Source organism: Lithobates pipiens, unplaced genomic scaffold (genome assembly GCF_037356315.1).
Source record: "Lithobates pipiens isolate NorthernLeopardFrog02 unplaced genomic scaffold, aLitPip1_a1.2 Scaffold_3, whole genome shotgun sequence".
Taxonomy (NCBI): Eukaryota; Metazoa; Chordata; class Amphibia; order Anura; family Ranidae; genus Lithobates; species Lithobates pipiens.
Window position 1 is genome coordinate 197,229,094 of NW_027507790.1, and position 24,434 is coordinate 197,253,527.

General features: G+C 44.0%; 1 protein-coding gene across 2 annotated transcripts in view; it reads right to left on the reverse strand.

Annotated features, from left to right (window-relative positions):
• NDUFAF2 (NADH:ubiquinone oxidoreductase complex assembly factor 2) overlaps positions 1-24,434 on the reverse strand; it is a 220,965-nt gene that overhangs the window by 35,030 nt on the left and 161,501 nt on the right. For both annotated transcript variants that reach the window (XM_077462682.1, XM_077462681.1), the window contains one exon: positions 23,149-23,189. In XM_077462682.1, coding sequence (XP_077318808.1) covers positions 23,149-23,189 — 41 coding nt within the window. The remainder of the gene's footprint in view (positions 1-23,148; positions 23,190-24,434) is intronic.

The window sequence follows — 24,434 nt, forward strand, 5'->3', positions numbered from 1 at the left end:
ATGACATATTTCCTGGGGTGCCAACCCATGGATTCACACTAGCAGACATATGCCTTCTAGACTCTATAGTATAGGACTCTGGAGGCTGGCTTCCTAGCATTAACCAAAAGTAGAACCTACTGAAGCTGACAACTCACAGTCTTTCAGAATGTGGGTCTCAATAGCTAAACCGATAAATTTAGCATTTGTAAGGTAGGATGGAATACTGGATCTTGCGAGAGAAGATCTGGCCACAGTGGTAGGGTTCAAGGATCCCCTACCGCCATCTTTATGATCTCGGCAAACCAAGATCTCCTGGGCCACAAGAATCACCTCCTTTCATTCTTGCTTGATCCTGCGAAGAAGGCACGGAAGCAGCGGAACAGGAGGGAATGTATAGATCAGTGAAAACTGATCCCATGGAAAAAACCAAGGCATCTGATCCGAATGCCATTGGATTCCTTGTCCTTGACACAAAGTTGCGATCTTGTTGTTGAACCTGGATGCAAACAGATCCATCTCTGGGAATCCCCATTTTTAACATAGTGACAGAAAGATGTCGGGGTGCAGGGACCATTCTCCCAGGAACAATTGTTGCCCACTCAAGTAGTCCGTTTGCCAATTCTCTATCCCTGGAATGAAAAATGCTGATAAGCAAGGAATGTTGTTTTCTGCTCGAGAAAGAATATGATTCACCTCTCTGTGGGCCGCACGATTTCTCATGTAACAGAAAGGGCTACCAATGGGTCAAAAGGATCTGGTGAGGTGGTCCCATCCCTAGTGAACTACTTAAAGAAGAACCCTCTAATTGGGTGGGATTTTAAATGACCACCAACACCAAACAGCAATTAAAACATATACATACTTTATTAATGGTTACAACACAAATACATAATACAACCAAAGAGACACATAAACTGCCAACGTCTCTGTGGCATATCTGCAGATATACAAATACATGGATAAATAAGATGAGCCAATCAATAAATGATTAAAATACTCTTCTCATATAACCCACACCCGATGCGTTTCTAGTTGCTGGTATCACAGAACTTTCATCAGGGGTGATTTCTCATACCCCCTTGGTGATTGATATAGGGCACTGCTGTGCCATTGCCGGATTAGATACTGACAGTATATGGAACTGACCCTTTCCTGGGGCAAAAACACTTTCTTTTGAACTGTATCTATGATCAGCCCCAAGTGCTGGAATCTCCTTGAAGATTTTAACAAGGATTTCTATATGTTGAGAATCCAACCTAGGCATTTCAGGTAGCCGACTGTGGTGACCAAACTTTGGTTTAAGTTGGCTACCAACTGATCTATCAAGAGTAGATCCAAGTAGGCTAGTATACCTTGAGCCCTTAACCTGGCTAAAGGAGCCTTTGTAAACACTTGAGGTGCAGTAGCTAGACTGAATGGCAGAGCTACAAACTGAAAATGAAGATTTTCTACCTTGAAGCGTAGAAAACTTCTGGTGAACAGGGAAAATCAGCACATGGAGATAAGCATCCTTGATGTCAATTGATGCCAGAAATTCTCCCCCTTGTAGGATGGAGACTACTGATCAGATTGACTCCATGCGAAAAGAACGGATGTTCAAAAACCGGTTTAGATCTTTGATATTTCAAATGTGTTGGACATCCCCATTTGGCTTTGGAACCATGAAAAGGTTTGAATAAAATCCTAATCCTCGCTCTTCCAAGGGGACCACCTAGAAAGAGAGACTTCTCTGGGAACGCTCAACCTGAGAAAACAAGGAAATGGGAACTCTCAGAACTCTAGTTTGTATCCTAGAGATATTGAGGAAGCCACCCATCTGTCTTGACATGTTCCTGCCAGATCCTTAAAAAAATGTAGAAGCCTTCCCCCCACTCGAGGACCTCCCCCAGGTCCTCTTTTGACCCTGGGACTGAACCTGAGGTTTACCTCTTGCACTTGACGGAGGAAGCCGTCATGACTGCCTGGAGGCTGATGGCCCTGGCACTGGAGAAGAAGCATTCCTAAAAGAAAAATGCTTAAACTTCTTTTTAACCGGAAAAGGGGGACTTTTCCTATTAGAAATGCTTTGGATATACTTATACAGATCATCTCCAAATAACCGTTCACCGTGAAATGGGAAACTGGCCAGGACCTTTGGCGCTTAAGCTGACCAATTTTTCAACCATAGGATTCTACGAACACGTACCAGCCCTAGCATGATCCGTGAGGCCTAGAGAATAGAATGTTTCATAGTGTCTACTGTAAACCACAACTCTTCTGATATCCCTGCCAAACCTTCAGCCTGCTGATCAGGAATAACCTTGAGTACCTCTGTAAACTGGTCCTTTAAGGACTGAGATACTCTGATCGCTGCCAGTGCAGACTGAACCTGTGAACGAAATATATATTTTTTTAAAAGGAATTCCAACTTCTTATCTGTTGGACTCTTTAGCATATGAGCATTGTCTACTGGACAAGTCAGGTTTTTGTTTACAGAGGACATAGCAGCGTCAATTGTTGGAATTCCCCATTTTCTTATAAAACTCTTCCTCCATAGGATAAAGTATTGAAAACTCTCTCGCCCCTTGTTCCTCAGCATGAGGAACCTGAGCAAATGGACAGGGACTTGTTACGTTTAGTCCCACTCTGGGATGCAATTAAGCATTCATTTTTTGCTTCAAACTAAAATGGTTGAAGAAAAAACCTCCTTAGTAATATACACAGGGCTGCAGTGTTAAGAGCAGCTGCAACACTTGTCCCTCCTGATGGCTCACACTGACCAGCCATATTACTCTTAGTGGAGGATTCCATCTTTACTGAGCTGGTTCTAGGCTTCCGTGTGACTGTAGAAGTCTTTCTAGAGCCCCTTTTGAGGTGTTTTTAACCCCACTGACCATACCCCGATGCACAAAGCAGAGGTACTACCAGAAGGAATGCATTCACTTGCTTGAGCAATAGTCCAACTCTACTTACCTTTCCCACCACAGGGTTTTCTGTGGTAAATCAACCGTTAAACCTTCAGAACCTGGGGATCTCTGAGGAAACCCACAATCCTGGACCTGTAATAGCACCACCGCCAGTAAAAAAAAGTTACGGCCTTAATACCAAAAATTACCAGATCCCGGGGTCCAGCTCTCTAAAGAGAAACATTACAGGCAAGACCTTGTTTCTTCAGATACGAGGCCCGGGTATCATTCAATTCGGCCGAAAAGACACTTTGAATGGATTCGGCTGCATGCATGGCTAGCCCCAGCAAGGATTGCTCCAGTGGAGCTCAGCACAGCACAGCACATCTTCACTCGTGGCCAACACCTTATACACTGGTGAAAAAACTGAGGACTCCCAGTAATGGAAGGGGTTATATGGGGGAAGTACATGCCTTAGGGGCGTGCAGGTGTCCAGCACCTGTCGATCCGAGGGGTTATATAGGGAGTGCACTTTTTTGTCTTAGGGCGTGCCAGTGTCCATCACCTGTAGGCCTATAACCCACATAGTAACTACTATGGCTCTGTGTCCCATGACGTACGATAAGAAATGGCTGCTGCCATCGCCTTTACCCTTTCTACTTTTTCCTCTGTGTGCTAGATCTTCTGTGTCATGAGTTCCCTAAGAACCCTAGGTACGGCAAGGCCTGCGCCAGGGTTAGTTTTGATTTTTCCCTGTTAATCAACCACCCCAACTCTTCCAGAAAGGAAATGGCCACCCGCAGATCCTCTTGTAATTGTAGTTCGGAGGGGGCACAAAATAAAAGGTCGTCTAAGTATGGGATCACCAAGATCCATTTTAGTCTCAGGGGGCCTAGTGCCTCTGTCAGGACCTTAGTAAAAATCCTGAGGGATGAGGACAGGCTGAATAGCAGGGCTCTGAATTGGAAAGGTCGGACCTTCTTTCCCAACTTGATTGCCACCCTCAAAAACGTTTGAGATTCTTCATGGATTGGGATGTGCAAAATAAGCGTCCCTCAGATCGAGGGAACCCGTGAAGCAATCTGGGGGAAGAATTGACTTCACTGTAAATATTGTTTCCAAAACTTCTTGTAGACCACCCATCTTTTCAGTGACCTCAAGTTCACTATTAGGCGAAATTTGCCTGACGGTTTGCGTATCATGAGAATGTGAATAGAAATCCTAGTTTATTTCTCGCTGTGGCACCGGAATAAAGGACCCACTGGTCTATCAGGTTGCCAATTTGGGACAACGAGGCTGCCGCCTGCTGAGGATTCCTGGGAGGGGAGGTTAAGAACATCCTTGCAGGCGGAGTGCCCTTGAACTGAATTAGTTAGCCTTCCCTGATTATCCTCAGTATAAATCCATTGGGGTAATCTTTTCCCACTGTGAGAGAACTGCCCCGATCCCCCTCCCACTAAGTCATTGGGATTATGTGGTTTTCTTAAGAGAGGAAAACAGGATACATTTCTGATTCCCCTCCCCCACTGTTTCTTAGAGGCTGATCTTTAGAAGCCTGCCCCTGTGACCCCCCCCCCCCCTTGCCTCTGGGGGTGAAAAAAATGTTTTCCTGGGGCCTTCTTATTTTTTATAGGAAAGAATTTCTTTTTTTTGACAGTTCGGTCTTGAACTTCTCTAGATCCTGTCTGAACAAAAGATCTCCCTTAAACAGGATGCCACAAAGCCTTACTTTTGAGGCCAGGTCCCCCGACCTCTGGATTCTAACCATACAGCCCTGCGAGAATTCACCAAGGTTGCTCAAATGCGAGGTCTGTTGACTTGGTGCACTGTGAGGCACTTTGGGCACTTTGTTTTATATACAAGCACAATCCTCCCTGAAGGGTAATCTCCTTTTCAGGCTTTTGGAAGAAAAATGAATCCGGCTCCACCCACTCTTTTGTGATTTAGACAGTGCGCTGTGTAGGGGAAATACCCCGCCTTGATCCTCTTTCAGGGTCTGGTACATCTGATCATTGAGGAACAAAGAGTCCTACTGTTCTTTAATCACTAGATGACCAGCCGCCGCAGTTACACAGCAGGTTGGCTCGCCCGGGCAAATCACCGCAGGTATATGTCAGCTGCTTTAAGACCACTGGGGAGGGGGGTGCGTGCACGCCCGCGGCACAGTGATGGAGCAGATGCACATACCTGGTGGCCGCGATGTTCTTCGGGCGCCCCCGATTGCTCCTGAGAAACACAGGACGGAGGTCTGTCAATGTAAACAGACAGATTTCTTCTGTCAGGGGTGAGGAGACACATCTGTTGTTCATACAAAGTATGAGCAGCGATCGGTCTCTTCCTTCAGGCAGTTCCACCTATCCCCCCTACAAATAGAATCACTCCCTAGGACACACATTTAACCCATTGATCTCCCCCTAGTGTTAACCCCCTTCCCTGCCAATGACATTTCTACAGTAATCAGTGGATATTTTTAGCTCTGATTGCTGTATAAATGTTAATGGTCCCAAAAAAGTGTCAAGTGTCTGATCTGTCCGCTGCAATGTCACAGTCCTAATATAAAGATTGCCACGATTACTAGAAAAAAAAAATTATAATAAAAACGCCATAAATCTATCCCCTATTTTGTAGACACCATAACTTTTGTGCAAACCAATCAATATAGGCTTATTGCGATTTTTATTTATCAAAAATATATAGAAGAATACATATCGGCTTAATCTGAGGAAGAAATTTGTTTTTTTATATTTTTTTGGGGGACATTTATTATAGCAAAAAGTAAAAAAAATAGTTTTTTTCAAAATTGTCTCTTATTTTGCTTATAGTGCAACAAAAATACAAATCACAGAGGTGATCAAATACCACCAAAAGAAAGCTCTAATTGTGGGAAAAAAAAGGACATAAATTTTGTTTGTGTACAACTTCGCACGACTGCACAATTGTCAGTTAAAGCGACGCAGTGCCGAATCACAAAAAATGGTCTGCTCAGGAAGGGGACAAATCCTTACGGAGCTGAAGTGGTTATTATTTAGTGAAGGGGTAGGCAACCTCGGCCCTCCAACTGTTTTGAAACTACAAGTCCCATGAGACATTGCAAGACCCTAACAATCACAGGCATGACTTCTAGAGGCAGAGGTATGATGGAATTTGTAGTTTCACCACAGCTGCCTACCCCTGATCTAGCGTCTCAGAAATCACCCCCAATAAGGCGTCCACCTCCTCGAGTGAAAGCCTGTATGTAGGGGACTTTGTCCCTTGAGTCAGAGTATCTTTGGACGATGCTGCTTCACTCAGCTCCTCCAAAGAATCTGATTCCTCCCCCGATTCTTGACCCTCCTGTGGGGCTGAAGCGGAGGGTACTTTGGCTGTTTGTTTTGGGGGTTCAAGGTTCGACAGAATTGATTTTGTCACCTTCATTTCTTTTTTCATGCCTAAAATCAAATCTTTACATGCCCCCATTGCCTCCTTGTATATCAATTTATCTATACAACATGGGGAGAGCGTGAAGGGGTGCAGGAGTCACCATAGCGACCCCACGTTCAGCTCCAGGGGGCCAGCCACTCCCTGCTATGAGCTGTCATCTTACATGCTGCATTTTCACAAAATCCTGGAAACAGAATCCAGGTCTGATCCACCTTTTGTCTCTCAGGGCCCCAGCTGAGCTCTGCAATCCAGCCCGGAGTTTTCCTTCTCCCCAGAGCCTCAGACCACACTCCTCCCCCCGCTCTCATTGGCTGGAGGAGAGAGTTTCCGACTCGGAAGATCGTGAATTAGCAACCAAAATAAGGGACGTGTGATCGATGCTTGCTGATGATGGCAGAAGGATAGTGAGCTGCCACATAGAGGGATAGTGAGCAGACACAGAGCGAGGACATGAGGCAAGAACTGGGACAGGACTTCAGTAACTCAGTTAAGAGACATGCTGTTGTGCGAGGAGTGTTCTCTGATGTGGGGACAGGTACAGCACACACACAAGCCTCCCACAGCACCTGTCCTGCCTGCCAACATTCACAGACAGAAAAGTTGAGGGAGGGTAGCATGTCATTACTAGGATGGTGGGAGGAGGAGAGGCATGTCATGTGCAATTATCAGGATGAGAGCACTTATTACCTGGAGGGGGGAGCATCTATCATTCCTCAGAGGGGGACCAAACAGGTGTGACAGCGTTTGTTTTACAAAAAACACTCCTTGGATCTCATGCACAGGATAGGGGAGGTCTCACAGCTCTTGATATCCAGTAATTCCTTCCAATAGATCTTTAGATATCCTCCTCTCAATATGTTTTTTAATACAGGCGCTGTCAGACCTGTTTGGTCTTCTATTAAAGTGGAGTTCCACCCAAAAAGCTAAGCTCAGCTTTCGGGGGGAGGGGATAGCAAGTACCTGTTTTTGACAGGTACCTGTCCCCACTTCCAGGTGATTATGCCATGGGCAAGACCACCCAGAAGTCTGGCCCCCTCCTCCTCCCCCCCCCCCCCCCCACCGCCAGGCCATTCAATAAAAATGCTATAAATCTATTCCCTATTTTGTAGACACTATAACTTTTGCGCAAACCAATCAATATACTCTTATTGCGATTTTTTTTTTACAAAAAATATGTAGAAGAATACAGATCGGTCTAAACTGAGGAAATATTTTTTATAGCAAAAAGTAAAAAATATGTTTTTTTTCAAAATTGTCACTCTTTTTGTTTATAGCGCAAAAAAAAAAAAAAAAAAACACAGGTGATCAAATACCACCAACAGAAAGCTCTATTTGTGGGAAAAAAGTACATCAATTTTGTTTGGGTACAGCGTCACATCACCGCGCAAATGTCAGTTAAAGGGATGCAATGCCAAATCCCAAAAAGTGCTCTGGTCAAAGGGGGTAAATTCTTTACAGTGACATTTGTTTTATTGTATTTTAATAAAGTTTTCCTTACTATTTAGTTGGGCTTTACTAGCTAATTTATTTTATTTTCAAAGGAAAAAAAAAGGTTGCCTAACTCTGGTGATCTTTGATCTCTTTCATATTGTTCAGGTAGATCTCCACCTTTCAAAGGTTGCCCACCCCTGTTCTAACGATTTTGGAGAAAACTATTCACATTTTGACATACCTCCCCAATTCTTTTGAATTACCCTCTCAATATGTAAAGGTCTGAATATCTTTATCTACTTGGAGTATCTTAGCGCGCAATGGAAGTTGTGGGTGGTAGTGTGGGGGCAGTTCAACTTTTGCATCAGAGCCCACAAGCTTCAAGCTACGCCTCTGCTATAAAAGATTTACAGAGCAGTTTGTTCCACCCTTCTTTGAATTTATTCGTACAAGACGGACACCCCCCCCCCCCAACTCCTCTGGTTCTTTGGGCTGAGCCTGAAGCAAGAGAAGGGGGACAAACAAAAGCCACGCTGTGGTCAGTTACCGTTAAACAACAATACGTGTGCCTCCACCGACCTCTATGTGCACCCCCACCAGCCGTGACCGGATTTGCAAGGCACTCTAGCCCGGATCCCGCAACACTCAAAAAAAGGGGGAAGGTGGGACAAAGGGAGAGCGACCTGCGGCCAACTGCACTCCTCCCAGCCTCATAGGCCAAACCACCCCTGTGTCTGCCTACCTTAGTTGGGCTGGCACCACTGGCCCTCTGCTCTGCTGCATGTCCTCCTGAAGCGTTACGCCAGTCGGTGGATCCAAGACCGCCAACTGCTGTGTCTGACGTTTAAATGAACCGCCATGAATCCGGTGTCTACGCTCCTTGCAAGACTCAGAAGTGATGTGCTGGAAGTCCCCGCCATCCTCCGTGTTATTCAAAGGCCAGAACGCAAGGCCTACGCCCGCCCCCCACCGTACTCACGCTGGACCAGTAGCCGGCCAGCAGAGAAATCCACTCCCCCCGCTGTGGATCCCACATGGGGAGCATCCAGCCCTCCCCGGGCTGATCTGGAGGAAAAAACGCCAGTCTCCAGCCTGCTTTCCGCCTGATCAGGGGACCTATGATCGACCATACCGGCAGAGCTTCTCCCCTCCCCTAGGCATCTCATGGTTTCTGAGAGGGCAAATAAGAGCTCCGATCCAGCCTCCTTCTCTGGTGGAGGAAACACAAGAGACTGGGAAAGAGGGACGGAAGATGCCTTTTATGGATTTAACCCTTTGTGTTTCCTGCTTTCGGAGGTGGAGCCTCTCTCTCTAGTGATGACCTGGACAGATGACTAGAGAAAAAATAAACATCTTTTTGTTATAGTCTCATGTTCCTTTATATTTGTAATTAATTATTTTATATTATCACCTGATAGAATCTAGTGACTGTATGGACTGAAGACCAAGTTGCGGTCTTGCAGATTTGAGCCATGGAGGCTTGGTGATGCACTGCCCACAAAGCATTGGTGGAGTGCGCTTTGATTTGAAAAGGTGGAATTTTCCCTTTCAAACCATAAGCCTGAACAATCACTTGCCAAATCCACTTAGAGATAGTGGATTTCAATGCTGCCTGTTCTTTTCTAGGACCTTCAGGAAACACAAACAAAACATCAGTTTTCCGAATATGAGTAGTCGCTTTCAAGTAGACTTTGACTGCTCTCATTACATCAAGAGAATGTAGCGACTTTCTTCCATGAAAAAATGAAGGTAGAACAATATCCTGGTTTAGATAAAAACCTGACACTACCTTCGGTAGAAAGTTTGGATGAGGACGCAATACCACCTTATCCTTGTGAATAATTAAATATGGCTCTTTGGAAGAAAGAGCAGCAAACTCAGATACCCTTCTTGCAGAAGATATGGCAACCAGAAAAACGAACTTCCTTGTCAAAAGGATCAAGGGAGTATGCTGCATCGGCACAAAGGGCTGTTTTTGTAAAACTGACAAAACTATATTCAGGTCCCACGGTTTTAAGGGTGACCTAACCAGCGGATTAAGCCGTGTTACCCCCTGTATGAAGTTTCGGACCAGAGAATGCGAATCCTTCCCCCCACTTGAGTGAGCGAGTGAGGGCGCCCCTTCATAAAGAGGCTTTAGTATTCTGTCTTGTACGTTTCCTGCCCCAGGACTTCTTTTGTGCCTGGGGTTGACCCAGATGTTTACCTCTTGAATCTGACAACGGAGGCCGTCGCGACTGCCTGGAGGCTGATGCCCCTGGACCTGGAGAGGAGCCTGTTTAAATGAGGGACATTTACTCCTTTTCTTAACTGGTAAAAAGGTTCTCTTTCTACTTGATATTTTTTGGATATATTCATCCAAATCATCCCCAGTCTTTCACCGCGGAAAGGAAAACCAGCCAAGAGCTTTTTGCATGGCGCTTTGGCTGACCAACTTTTCAACCATAAGATTCTACACATATGCACCAACCCAAGCGTAAGACGAGAGGTCAGAAGAATAGAATCTCTCATTGTGGCAATTGCAAAACACAAAGCCCCTGGAAGCTCGGCTAAATCCTGGGCCTTGCTGATCTGGGATAAACTTGAGCACCTGTCTCAACTGGTCCCTCAAGGACCACTGCAGCTTGAGCCACTGAACCTGCCAAAGAAAAAATGTTTTTTTTTTAGCAGGAATTCCAACTTATCGGTTGGATCCCTAAGCATTTGAGCGTTGTCAACTGGACAAGTCAAATTTTTATTCACAGACGATATAGCAGCGTCAATTGCTGGTATACCCCATTTTTTTTTGTAAAATTTTCCTCCATAGGATAAAGTGTTGAAAACTTTTTAGGAGGAAAAAAAATTCTTATCTGGGTGATCCCACTCACAGTACATAAATTGTCTCAGCAATGAATGACCCGGAAAGGCCTGCAAGGCTTGAGGAGGCTTTAGTGAACCCAAACAAGAAGTTGGCTTTTCAGCCGACTCAGTTAAGGGTAGCTTAAATGTGGAGTGGACCATTTCAGTAAGATTGCAACAACAATTTCTCAGATTGTGAAGCTGAAGCAGGTTCATCCACACTTGATCCCTCGGAAGTTTCATCAGCCTCTTCATGATCCCCTGAGGGGGATTCATCTTTTCCCTCCCACTGCTCCTCTGTTTGAGGTCCTGGGAGGTAGAAGGGGACCTAATGCGCTTTCTCCCATTCTGGAAAGATGAGCTTAAAGCCGTTAACCTTTCTTCTAATATCATCATAGCGGAGGAGAAAACATCCTCAGTAATAAAGACAGGGACAGAAATGTTGGAAACAGTGGCAACACTTGCTGAACTTGATGGCTCACTCTAACCGGCCTCGGCACTTCCTTCAGGGGAGGATGGTGCTGCAGAAGTAAGACCAGGGTCCCCTGATCCCAAAGATAACACCTTTGGGTTCTTTTTTGGGGTGTTTGCACCTCCCCTTCTGCCAAACATAGTGCCAAACACAAACACAGAGGTACTGACAGAAAAAAATGCACCCACTGCTGAGCAAATAGTCCAGCAACTGCTGCTGCTATTATCGCTTCGATCAACCGGATCGGCATGTGGGGGGAGGGGGAGTGGAGAGCCCAATCTGAGGGGAGGATGGAGAAGGAAAGAACCGCCGCTGACAGCGGTGTAAGAGGGAGCAGAGCGGCATACCGCCAACCGTTCCTGGCTCCCTCTGCCTCCTAGAGAGGGGGGCCCTGGTGTGGGATGTATTCAGAAGAAAAAAATACCAATATCTTACCAGAGGCTTGGGACTGGAGGAAGCTTGCAGCTTCTGCTGACACAGAAACGAGATCAGACAAGCATGGAACAGGTACATGCTCTTGATAGCCCCCGGGGGTGACTTTAGGCATGACAACGTTTACTTAACCACTTCAGCCCCAGAGCATTTGGCTTGCCAAAGGCCAGAGGACTTTTTGCGATTCGAGACTGCGTCGCTTTAACTGACAATTGCGCGGTCATGCAACGTAGCACCCAAAAAAAATTTACATCCTTTTTTCCCCACAAATAAAGCTTTCTTTTGTTCATATCAAATTATAGATTGTGCAAACTACCCAAACAATTATAAATATATATTTATATCTCCTACTATTAACTGTGCTCAGTGTTATACTTGTACATATATCACATGCAAACTTTGATAATATCACCTGTGTTGTGTTGCATTTAAATGATCCAATTCAAACTTAGCACAACAACCTTCAACAAAAACAAATGCTCATAAAAACAAAAACAAAAAGTGCAACCAAATCCCCACCAAAAAAACCCCCAAAAACAAGTCCATGTATAATCTCAGTTCCACAGTCTGTGTATGAGAAGGGGTGCCACTCCCCTATCACAATTCTAAAAAAAGTTCCTTTAATTTAATCTTCCTGTTTTCACGTGCTTAACTCCACACCATAATTCACCCTTCGTGCCACCACCACCTTCTGAAATGGCCACTCGCCAGAAATAAATGGAAGCTCGCCTTTGGTTCATTCAATGGATAACCACTCCTTAAAGCCGCTTATTCTCCAGTCAGCAATCCACCGATTATGCAAACTCATAAAAAACATATGGAACCAACATAGTGTAAAACGTTCCGACTTTTAGTATAAAAAAAATGTAAAAACAGATTGCACACACATGTCCCTGTGTCAGCTAGCCGACACTAAGCTTATCCAGCCATGAATTAAGGTGCGCTATGAGCCAGTAAGTGTTCCACAGGTGACCCCTTTCTCCCTCTTAGTTCTCCTGTTGCCGGCACTAGCACTACAAATGGTTCCCGCAGCCTCTACACGTTTCGCAGTTCCCTCTGCGTCATCAGGAAGCTGGGTATAAGGAGTGGTTTGGAACAGACTTGTTTTTGGGGGGGTTTTTGGTGGGGATTTGGTTGCACTTTTTGGGTTTTTTATGAGCATTTGTTTTTGTTGAAGGTTGTTGTGTTAAGTTTGAATTGGAGCATTTAAAGAGTACAACACGGGGGGGGGGGGGGGCGGAGCCAGTGACTGATATGTAAGCATCGCTGTGAAGGAGCTCCCGGCAGGACAATCTATCCCCACACTATCCTGAGTGTCAGAGACACCGAAATTACACAGCACGGGGACCAGTATACTCACCGGACCTGGCTGCACGAAAAGATATGGTCAAATACGGGCTGGTTCCCCTCAAATCCACCACTGAGCGCCTCTCCTGCTATGCGTGGGGATCTCAAGTTGGCGCCGACCAGGATCCTGAAATTGTGGCGGCGGAGTGGAGACCTGGGGATATCCCACAGAGAGGGGATGATTACTCACCTGAATACAATAGTGAGATAAGCCGACTGCCCCCAGGACCAAAGGGTCAAGGAGAGGCCGCTCTCTGGACAGATTATCTCAGGCGGACAGGGGGGTAATGGCGCCAGAGAAGGGTACAGGGGAGCCATCTTTGAAGCAGATAATGGAGGCTATACACTAGAGGTCGACCGATATGGGTTTTTCTCTGGCCGATGCCGATGCGATATTTAGAAATCATGGCGGCCGATTGCCGATATATGATGCCGATTTTTTGGGGCCGATATGTTAGGCCGATTTTATTTTATTTATTTATTTATTTTTAATCCCCCTTGATCTAACACACCTTTCCCACTGTGGCGTTTTAAGGCGCTTTTGGGCTAAAAATAGCGCCTGTAAAGTGCCTGTAAAATGGCTCCCCTGCAGTCTGTGTGAAAGACAGAGTGCTTTCACACTGAGGCGATGCGCTGGCAGGATCTTAAAAAAAAGTCCTGCAAGCAGCACGTTTGGAGTGGTGTATACCACTCCTCCACCACTCCTGCCCATTGATATGAATGGGCACCACTGCCAAAGCGCATGCAAGAGATTTGGCAGCAGTGCTTCATGGGCGCATTTAACCTCTTCCTTGGCTGCTAGCTGGGTTATATGTGCCCCACTAGCAGCCAAATAGCACCGCTAAAATGATGGTAACGAGCCGCTAAAACTTGCGTTTTACCATCAACGCCTGCCCGCTCCAGTGTGAAAGCGGCCTTCATACGTGATACAGAAAATTTCTTACAGTTAAACATTTATTAAACAAAACAAACCTCCAATCAGTTTACTTGTATGTATGATTTAGATAAAAAAAATATATATTATATATATATATATATATATATATATATAAAATAAAAACAGGTAGTCAAAACTTTTGGACAAAAAAAAAAAAATGGGCTAACTTTACTGTTTTTATTTTATTTTTATTTTTTAAATGGTGTATTTTTTTCCCAAAAAATGCATTTGAAAGACCTCTGTGAAAATGCCGTGTGACATAAAATATTACAACAACCGCTATTTTATTCCCTAGGATCTCTGCTAAAAAAATATATATCATTTTTGGGGGGGTCTAAGTGATTTTCTGGCAGAAAATACAGGATTTTTACTTGTAAGCAACAAGTGTCAGAAAAGATTTAGTCTTTAAATGGTTAAACTGAGAACTTCTACACACTGAGATGACTTAATTCATTCAAGTGTAAACATTGTATCATTTAGTTCTTTTCTTGGCAGCCTGCCCAGAGAGGAGGAAAGGGTTGCTATGACGACTCAGTCAACTTAGACTGACTTCTATACAGAAGTCATTTCAAAGTCCCGCTGTAGTTCTAAATCGGCTTTTTATCAGCACAAATCGGCCGATGCCGATTATTTAAAAAACGGCAAATATCGGCCGATATATTGGCCGGCCGATATATCGGTCGACCTCTACTATACACACTTGCCAATCCACTTTAACTGAACATATTGACGGGATAAAGTTATAAAGGGCAAAAGTTTCTTTTTTGAAACAAGATGTACAGACCATAAGAGAAAAGGCCGCGGAAGCAGAGCAGAGAATAAGTGACCTGGAAGATGTAGTGCGCCCATTAGAAAATAAAGTGCAAAATATACATACGGAGGTGAATGCTCATACGGATAAGCTCGGGGACATGGAGGACAGGCAAAGGAGAAACAATATACGCTTTGTAGGTTTCCCTGAAAAGGCTGAGGGTAGACAACCTGAGGATTTTTTGGAACTGTGGCTCAAAGATAATATGCCTAACACCACGTTTTCCCGCTTGTTTGCCATAGAAAGGTCACACAGGATACCTTCTAAACCTCCCCTCCTGGCTCCCATCCACACCCGATGATAGCACGCATCTTGCACTTAAGGGATAGAGAAAACATCCTCCGTGCAGCTCGCACTATCTGTGACCTACATTACAATGGTAACCGTATTTCTATATATCCTGACTTCTCTGCTGCCACGCAGAAACAGAGAGCCAGCTTTGTCCACGTAAAAAAGAGACTCTGAGACTTACAGGTGACATATAGCATGCTCTACCCTGCAAAACTTAGAGTGGTAGATAAAGACAACGTTTTCTTATTCAACTCCCCTGTTGAAGCGTGTTGGCGGCTGGACGCTTGGGGGCGCTCAAGTCCAGAGACACATTGATGAGGAACCAACACACTCGACCTACTTGTTTGACATGAGTCCCACGCACTCCAATGGGGCATTCTCTTTTGGATCTGGCTGATGTGGGTGGTTACACAGAGTTTCTCCTTCTTTTCGGATCTTCTTCTTTACCCATTTTGCATGGCCTGTTTGATTTGTTGAGTGCTCTGGCACTATATTTACCCTATGTGCTGTCCTGCATGGATTCTTGCACCAGGTGAACGAAACTCACACCAAAAATCCAGATAACCTGCTTTCTGGACCACAAGGGAGAGAGAGGAGAGGGCAGAGACGAGAATAATATTTTTTTCTGTTATTTTTAATTTTTTTTCTCTTCCTGTTTTTTTTTTTTGGGGAGTGTTTATACACTTCAAGAAAGTTAGGAGCATATACTCTTTCTAGACATTATCTAGCTCCTCTCAGACATGCTCCCCAGTTAATATGTAGCAATTGACTTGCTGCTAGAGACCTACGACCCCCGCAAGGTCATTTACAATTTAAGGTTATGGGTTTGAAGCACACAAGATGTTGGGGTTGTGTGCAGGGTATGCAGGGTGTGCAGGGTGGGTTTACTGCTTTTTGTTACATTGTGCTGTGTGCTAAAAATGTTTTATGCTCTGAAAGGTATAGAAAAGAAATGAATGCTAAGTACCTATACGAAACTCCCCCAATACTATGGCTATTATATTTCCCAGTTATAGATGGCGGATAAAATAAGTTTAGTGTCAAGGAATGTGAGAGGGCTGAATTCAAAAGTAAAAATATCCCTTGTATTTGATTTTGTAAAAAGATACAAACCCCATATTATCCTATTACAGGAAACTCATCTACAGGGATCGAAAGTTATGGCTCTCAAAAAAGCAAATATTATGAATGTAATTCATGCTAACTATATTCTACATATTCAAGAGGGGTGGCTATTTTAGTAACCAAGAAGGCATCCACACATGTAATACAGGTTAAATCTGATCCTAAGGGTAGGTATGCTATCTTGGTTTGTCGGATGTACAATATTTCCCTGACGTTGGTATGTGTATATATACCTCCACCATTCTCCTCAAAGGTTTTGGAGATTATACTGAAGGAAGCTGTAATGGTTGCTCAGGGCCCACTACTGATACTAGGCGACTTTAATGCGGTTACAGATAATGCTCTGGACAGGCACAGGTGCACCTCTGACTCTCACCACAACTTGTCCCCCTGGCTGGAGAGCTATGCTCTCACTGATGTGTGGAGGCAGTCAGAGAGTACTTCTGCCACTCTGGGACCCATAAAACTTTGTCTAGGATAGACTTGTTATTGACCTCAGTAGACGGTCTCCGGCTTGTATCTAGTGTCTGCTACCTCCTGAGAGCCCTATCGGATCACTCTCCAATGGAGGACTGGATGGGTTTCTCTAGAGAATTCTAAATTGTTAAGACTCCTGGCTGACCCTAATCATACAAAACTAATTTCCACCTATTACAGCACACTTATGGACATAAAAATACCAAAAGAAACAAAACGTAAGGATCATTGGATGGCTATTATCCTGGAAATTACTGAGGGACAGTGGGAACAAGTGACGTCCTCTTATACATCCACAGTCATCTCAGCAAGAGACAAACTGATTCAATTAAGATATTTACACCAAATGTAATACACTCCACTTAGGTTATACAAAATGGGGAGAGGAGATAACCCTACATGCCATAAGTGTCTGGCAGCTGACGGCTCATTTATACATATGGTTTGGAACTGTAATAGAATACGTCCACTCTGGTCGCAGGTAACGCAATTCCTTGCAGATGAATTTGATCTCCCGAACATCTGTAGCCCACTATTGGGACTTTTGGGTATCATAGAATATGAAGTTATGAATAGCAACATGAGAACATTACTAAAAATACTGTTGTTTTTATGTTAGAAAGCGAATTGCCCTTAACTGGATAAAAAGAGATTATCTTACACTGGCCGCATGAAAGAACCTAGTTAACGCTAATGTGACACTATATAAGATGACCTATGAGGCACAGGGATGCCCTAAGAAGTTTCATAAAGTCTGGGGAAAATGGGTAAATTCTAAAGAAACTGTATGATGAGGAAGAGGGGAAAAGGTATACTGTATATATACTGATTGCAGGATGTTGGTTCTTATGGGAAAACAGCACAACACAGGTGGTATTATCAAGGTTTGCATGTGATATATGTATAACTGCAACACTGAGCATAGTTAATAGTAGGATATATATATATATTTATAATTGTTTGGGTAGTTTGCGCAATCTATAATTTGACATGAAGAGAATTTTTTCCACTTCACAAAAGGGGTTTATTTGATTGCAGCACACCAGTATAGCACATAACCAGAATATTATTTGAGCGCCACTATAATTTTTTCTATCAAAGCTTTGTTTTGGTGGTATTTGATCATCTCTGCGGTTTTTATTGTTTTCGCTATAAAAAAAAAAAACAAAAAAAAAAAGAGCGATAATTTTGGGAAAAAAAGTTTAAGACAATACGTATTCTACATATTTTTGGTAAAACAAAAAACAAAAAAAAACACAATAAGGGTTTATTGATTGGTTTGCGCAAAAGTTATAGCATTTACCAAAAAGGAGCATCTTAGTTTAAAACAATCATGCTCATAGCAGCACCGTTCCTGTGCTGCTCACACATGCCATGTCTGTGTACAAGCTGGGAGCAGTAGCAATGTCAGAAAGAGACATTCATGAATGATTTAACTTACTATTTGTTAGCAAAGACCTGTGCCATGGTCTGTGTACTGGAAGTGGGATTTTGTTCTGACACAGCTGACACTCCCAGCTGGTAAACAGGCAAGGAAATATGTGCGCAGCACAGGAACAGCGCTCCTGTGAGCGTACCTAGATTGTTCAGTGTTAAAGTGACATGCTCATTCCCTGCATTCAGACTAAAAGCGCTTGCGGTTGGAAGTAGGTGGGTGGAGCTTAGGGTGCTCTGTCACATATTGGATCTCAGCTTCTACAGCTCCTAGAAGATGAATCAAAGTGTTATATGTACATTGTACCCTAGTGGACTGGAGCATCAAGAAATATGTAATAGTTCTTCTTCAAATTGTTTCTGAAGTACATTTCAATTGTAATGGATGGAGTGCTGAAGGTTTAGTGACTCTGTTGTATTTTTATGATGGTCTGTGTCCCTATTGGAAAGTTTAGCCCTCCAGTTATCCTCTGTCATCAGAAAAGGAGTCAATGTAAAATCTTCTAATGGAAACACTTGACAGTATTAACAACTAGGAGACAGCACTGACAGCTAAGACAATATCTCCCTCTCTTTGGAGAGATTTCTTCTCACTTCCAGTTGTGTCTATAGGATATGAAGTGAAGCAAAATCTCCCCAATGGAACAACAATGGCAAAAAACTGACAGGGGTTTTAACTTCTTATGTATCTAAAACGAAAAAAAAAAAAAAAAAAAAAAAAACACAAACGTTTTGGCCATAGATATATTTAACTTACTTTGAATAACAATCTTACTACACTAACAGCTTTAAAGCTGAATTCCAGGAATACTGCTCCCTTGTAATAAGTAAAGGCATGCTATGAGTTAAATTCAAAGAGCTTAGCTCCTGGGCTTAGATCTATTATTTAAATCTGGCAGTTGTATTGCACTCCTGGAAGACGGCGGCTATTGCTGTATTCCCGGAAGCCCGACGCTGATGGTTCAGGTCTAAGCATCTTCAACGTTACAGTCAGTCCAGCTGCCCCTCCCCTCTGCCTGCCCAATCACAGAAGCCTTTGTATTATGTGATCTAATTTACAAAATACAAAGGCTTCTCTGAATGGGCAGCAGAAGGGAGGGGCAGAGCATAGCTGCTCTGTGTGCATCTCTCTCAGTCCTGAGTGTATGCTCTAGCAGAGCCATAAGCCTGTCAGATATAAATAATAGAAGTAAGGTCTGGAGAGGTCATGCACCTCCTTGGACTTAACCACTTTCAGACCGGACCATTTTGCTGGTAAATGACCAGAGGTCTTTTTACACTTTGGCACTGCGCTGCTTTAACTGGTAATTGCGCGGTCATGCAATGTTGTACCCAAACAAAATTTGCGTCCTTTTCTTCCCACAAATAGAGCTTTCTTTTGATGGTATTTGATTGCCTCTGCGATTTTTATTTTTTGCGATATAAACGTAAAAAGACCGCAAATTTTGAAAAAAAATGATATTTTCTACTTTTTGTTATAAGAAAAATCCAATAAACTCAATTTTAGTCATACATTTAGGCCAAAATGTATTCAGCCACATGTCTTTGGTAAAAAAAAAGTCAATAATTGTATATTTATTGGTTTGCGCAAAAGTTGTCACATCTACAAACTAAGGTACGTTTTCTGGAATTTACGCAGCTTTTAGTTTACGACTGCCTATCTCATTTCTTGAGGTGCTAAAATGGCAGGGCAGTACAAAACCCCCCCAAATGACCCCATTTTGGAAAGTAGACCCCCTAAGGAAATTGATAAGAGGCATGTTGAGCCCATTGAATATTTTATTTTTTTGCCTCAAGCGATTGAATAATGACAAAAAAAAAATTTTTTTTTTTTTTTACACAAAGTTGTCACTAAATGATATATTGCTCACACATGCTATGGGCGTATGTGAAATGACACCCCAAAATAAATTCTGCTGCTTCTCCTGAGTACGGGGATACCACATATGTGGGACTTTTTGGGAGCCTAGCCGCGTACGGGGCCCCGAAAACCAAGCACCGCCTTCAGGCTTTCTAAGGGCGTACATTTTTGAGTTCACTTCTCACTACCTATTACAGTTTTGAAGGCCATAAAATGCCAAGATGGCACAAAACCCCCACAAATGACCCCATTTTAGAAAGTAGACACCCCAAGCTATTTGCTGAGAGGCATGTTGAGTTCATGGAATATTTTATATTTTGCCACAAGTTGCGGGAAAATTACAAACTTTTTTTTTTTTTTTTTTTTTTTCACAAAGTTGTCACTAAATGATATATTGCTCACACATGCCATGGGCATATGTGAAATGACACCCCAAAATAAATTCTGCTGCTTCTCCTGAGTACGGGGATACCACATATGTGGGACTTTTTGGGAGCCTAGCCGCGTACGGGGCCCCGAAAACCAAGCACCGCCTTCAGGCTTTCTAAGGGCGTAAATTTTTGAGTTCACTTCTCACTACCTATTACAGTTTTGAAGGCCATAAAATGCCAAGATGGCACAAAACCCCCACAAATGACCCCATTTTAGAAAGTAGACACCCCAAGCTATTTGCTGAGAGGCATGTTGAGTCCATGGAATATTTTATATTTTGCCACAAGTTGCGGGAAAATTACAAACTTTTTTTTTTTTTTTTTTTTTTTCACAAAGTTGTCACTAAATGATATATTGCTCACGCATGCCATGGGCATATGTGAAATGACACCCCAAAATAAATTCTGCTGCTTCTCCTGAGTACGGGGATACCACATATGTGGGACTTTTTGGGAGCCTAGCCGCGTACGGGGCCCCGAAAACCAAGCACCGCCTTCAGGCTTTCTAAGGGCGTTACAGTTTTGAAGGCCATAAAATGCCAAGATGGCACAAACCCCCCCCAAATGACCCCATTTTGGAAAGTAGACACCCCTAAATTTAGGGGTACACTAGTGAGACTAGGTAATAAATGGCGGGTGCCCTGAAACTATAAAAAAAATAACTAACCAATCAGCGTCACCTGTAACAGTTATATGGTGATCACTGGTGAAAGGGTTAACTAGGGGGCAATCAGGGGGCTTTATGCGGTAGTATATGGGGGTCCCTGGCGCTATAAAAAGCTGCGGCGAACCTAAATACCTACCTGCCTAACTAGCGTCACCTGTGACACTAATACAGCGATCAGAAAAACGATCGCTTATTAGGCTGGGTTCACACTGGAGCGATGCGGGAACGCCACGAATGCGCGGCGGGTTCCCGCATCGCATGCCTCCCGGCGGCAGTTCACACTGCCCTATGCGAACTGCTGGGAGTGTCAGTGAAATGTTACTGACACCCCCAGATCAGTTCGCATATCGCAGTGCGATCTGCAAACTCGGATCGCATGGTGTGAACACCCATGCGATCCGATTCTGCTGCGGGCCAAAAAAAGGGTCCCGTGCGAATTTGCGGCGGGTGCGGCGGGTGTGTGGCGGGTGCGGCGAATGGCTGAACTCGAATCGCACAGAGATCGGATGTGATTTGCACTGCAGTGCGGTGCGAATCACATCCGTTCTCAAACCGCTGCAATGTGAACCCAGCCTTAGTGACACTGGCGACGGGGGGTGATCACGGGGTTAAACCTTTATTGGGGGGGTTAGGGGGGTACCTTAGAACTAAAGGGGGCTAACCCTAACTGCCCTAACAGTTATTAGTCACAAATGACACCCGCCGGGTGATCAGGGGGTTAAACCTTTATTAGGTAATAAATGGCGGGTGCCCTGAAACTATAAAAAAATAACTAACCAACCAGCGTCACCTGTAACAGTTATATGGTGATCACAGGTGAAAGGGTTAACTAGGGGGCAATCAGGGGGCTTTATGCGGTAGTATATGGGGGTCCCTGGCGCTATAAAAAGCTGCGGCGAACCTAAATACCTACCTGCCTAACTAGCGTCACCTGTGACACTAATACGGCGATCAGAAAAATGATCGCTTATTAGGCTGGGTTCACACTGGAGCGATGCGGAAACGCCACGAATGCGCGGCGGGTTCCCGCATCGCATGCCTCCCGGCGGCAGTTCACACTGCCCTATGCGAACTGCTGGGAGTGTCAGTGAAATGTTACTGACACCCCCAGATCAGTTCGCATATCGCAGTGCGATCTGCAAACTCGGATCGCATGGTGTGAACACCCATGCGATCCGATTCTGCTGCGGGCCAAAAAAAGGGTCCCGTGCGAATTTGCGGCGGGTGCGGCGGGTGTGGCGGGTGCGGCGGGTGCGGCGAATGGCTGAACTCGAATCGCACAGAGATCGGATGTGATTTGCACTGCAGTGCGGTGCGAATCACATTCGTTCTCATAAACCGCTGCAATGTGAACCCAGCCTTAGTGACACTGGCGACGGGGGGTGATCACGGGGTTAAACCTTTATTGGGGGGGTTAGGGGGGTACATTAGAACTAAAGGGGGCTAACTCTAACTGCCCTAACAGTTATTACAGTCACAAATGACACCAATGCAAAAAAAAAAAAAAAAAAAAAAAAAATGACATTGGTGTCACTGTGACTGGGGGGCAGGGGTAATTGGGGGGGTGATCGGGGGGTAAAGGGGGGGTGTGAGTGTGCCTGGCATGTTCTACTGTGTGTGTAGAGTGTTGGTGCAACTTACTGAACCGCTCTCCTCCGTGTCGGAACGAAAAATACCGACACGGAGGAGAGAATACATCACTTCCTCTCCTGTGTTTACATTACAGGAGAGGAAGTGATGTCACCGGGGATTTCTATTCGTCGGGAGCGATCGCGAGGGGGTGGCCATGAATGAATGGCCGTCCCCTCGTCCGGGATCGCTCCCGTACGAATACCGACCGCCGCAGGCACCGGGCGGGGGCCCGATCGGGCCCCCGACCCGCGGGAGGCAAGGGACGTACATGTATGTCCTTATGCCTGCCCGTGCCATTGTACCGACGTACATCGGCGTGCGGCGGTCGGCAACTGGTTAAAGTATAACTAAAGGCAAAGCCATCCTTGCCGAGACAAGACTGTGATTATCGCTAGTTTATCGATAATCATAAGAGAATTTGGCAGGTTGGTTGTACCCAAGTTGATTGATCAACTTGGTACATTCAGCCTGCTCATTAATTCTAATCTTGGCCGTTTCCTGCTGAACTGGCAGAGTCAAACCATCTATGGCCGGTCTAAATCTCTCTAGTTCTTTTGCAGCTGAAAAAAAAAAAAAAGGAGGGGGGGGGGGCAGATACAATATTTTAAAATGTTATAAAAGCTTCTTTATTTAAGTCCATGAGCACATCATCATTTAATCCTTCTTTAACCTCACCTCAGTAGTTGGAGGGTCTTTCCTTTTGCCTCTGATCCACGCTGCAAAAGAAAACAGAAGACGTTAAATTAGACCTATAAAACACAATTGACTCATTACAGAAAAAACACACATTTATGTGATATGAAACCAAGACAGAGCACAAACAATATGAATCATAAAGAGGAAAGGAATCATTTTGAAAAGATTCCAGATATTCATTCTTACACAAATGGCCAGCTAATAAATTTTTCAACATCTTTCAAAAGTAAAAACATAAAAATAAAAATAAAAATGTTTATCTCAGAGAAATTCCCCAAAGCATGGATAAACCTTCTCTAAAAGCTCCCATTACCTTACCGTTCTTTAGCTGTATGCTTTCAGAGACCATGGGTGCTTAAGGGAACTATATAAATCATACAGCAGCAATAAGCCAATCTCTTCCCTGTACTCTGGATACAGTCCAGCTGTTTGCAACTTATTAACAAAAAAAAAAGCAACTGCTTGATTTTAGCAGAATGTTATACACTACACTGGCCTGCATGGCACTAATAAGCATTGTGATCGCTGTAAAAAATATTTTTTCATCATACTTACCTGTAAAATACTTTTCTTTGAAGAAATCACAGGACATAGAGTTAAGCTAATATTCATTACCTAATGGGTCATGATTCGAAAAAAGCGAATTCAATGTATATGCCACATCCCTAAATTTGGTATATCGAGACTATATCTATAGTAAAAATGTGGGACTTTTGAGGCACAACGTTTTAGTAAGATTTTTTTAACCACTTGCTTACTGGGCACTTAAACCCCCCTCAGTCCCAGACCAATTTTCAGCTTTCAGCGCTGATGCACTTTGAGTGACAATTGCGCGGTCATACAACACTGTACCCAAATGAAATTTTTATCATTTTTTTCCCACAAATAGAGCTTTCTTTTGGTGGTATTTAGTTACAGCTCGGAGTTTTATTTTTTGCTAAACAAACAAAAAAAGATGCAAAAAAAAAAAAAAAAAAAATCATGTTTTAATAGTTTGTTATAAAATTTTGCAAACGGGTCATTTTTCTCCTTCATTGAAGTGCGCTGATTAGGCGGCACTGATAGGCTGCATTGGTGGGCACTGATGGGCTGCATTGGTGGGCACTGATGGGCTGCATTGGTGGGCACTGATAGGCTGCACTGGTGGGCACTGATAGGCATAGTTAAGGCGGCACTAATAGGCACAGATAAGGCGGCACCGATGGGCACAGATAAGGCGGCACTGATGGGCAAAGATGGGCACAGATAAGATGGCACGGATGGGT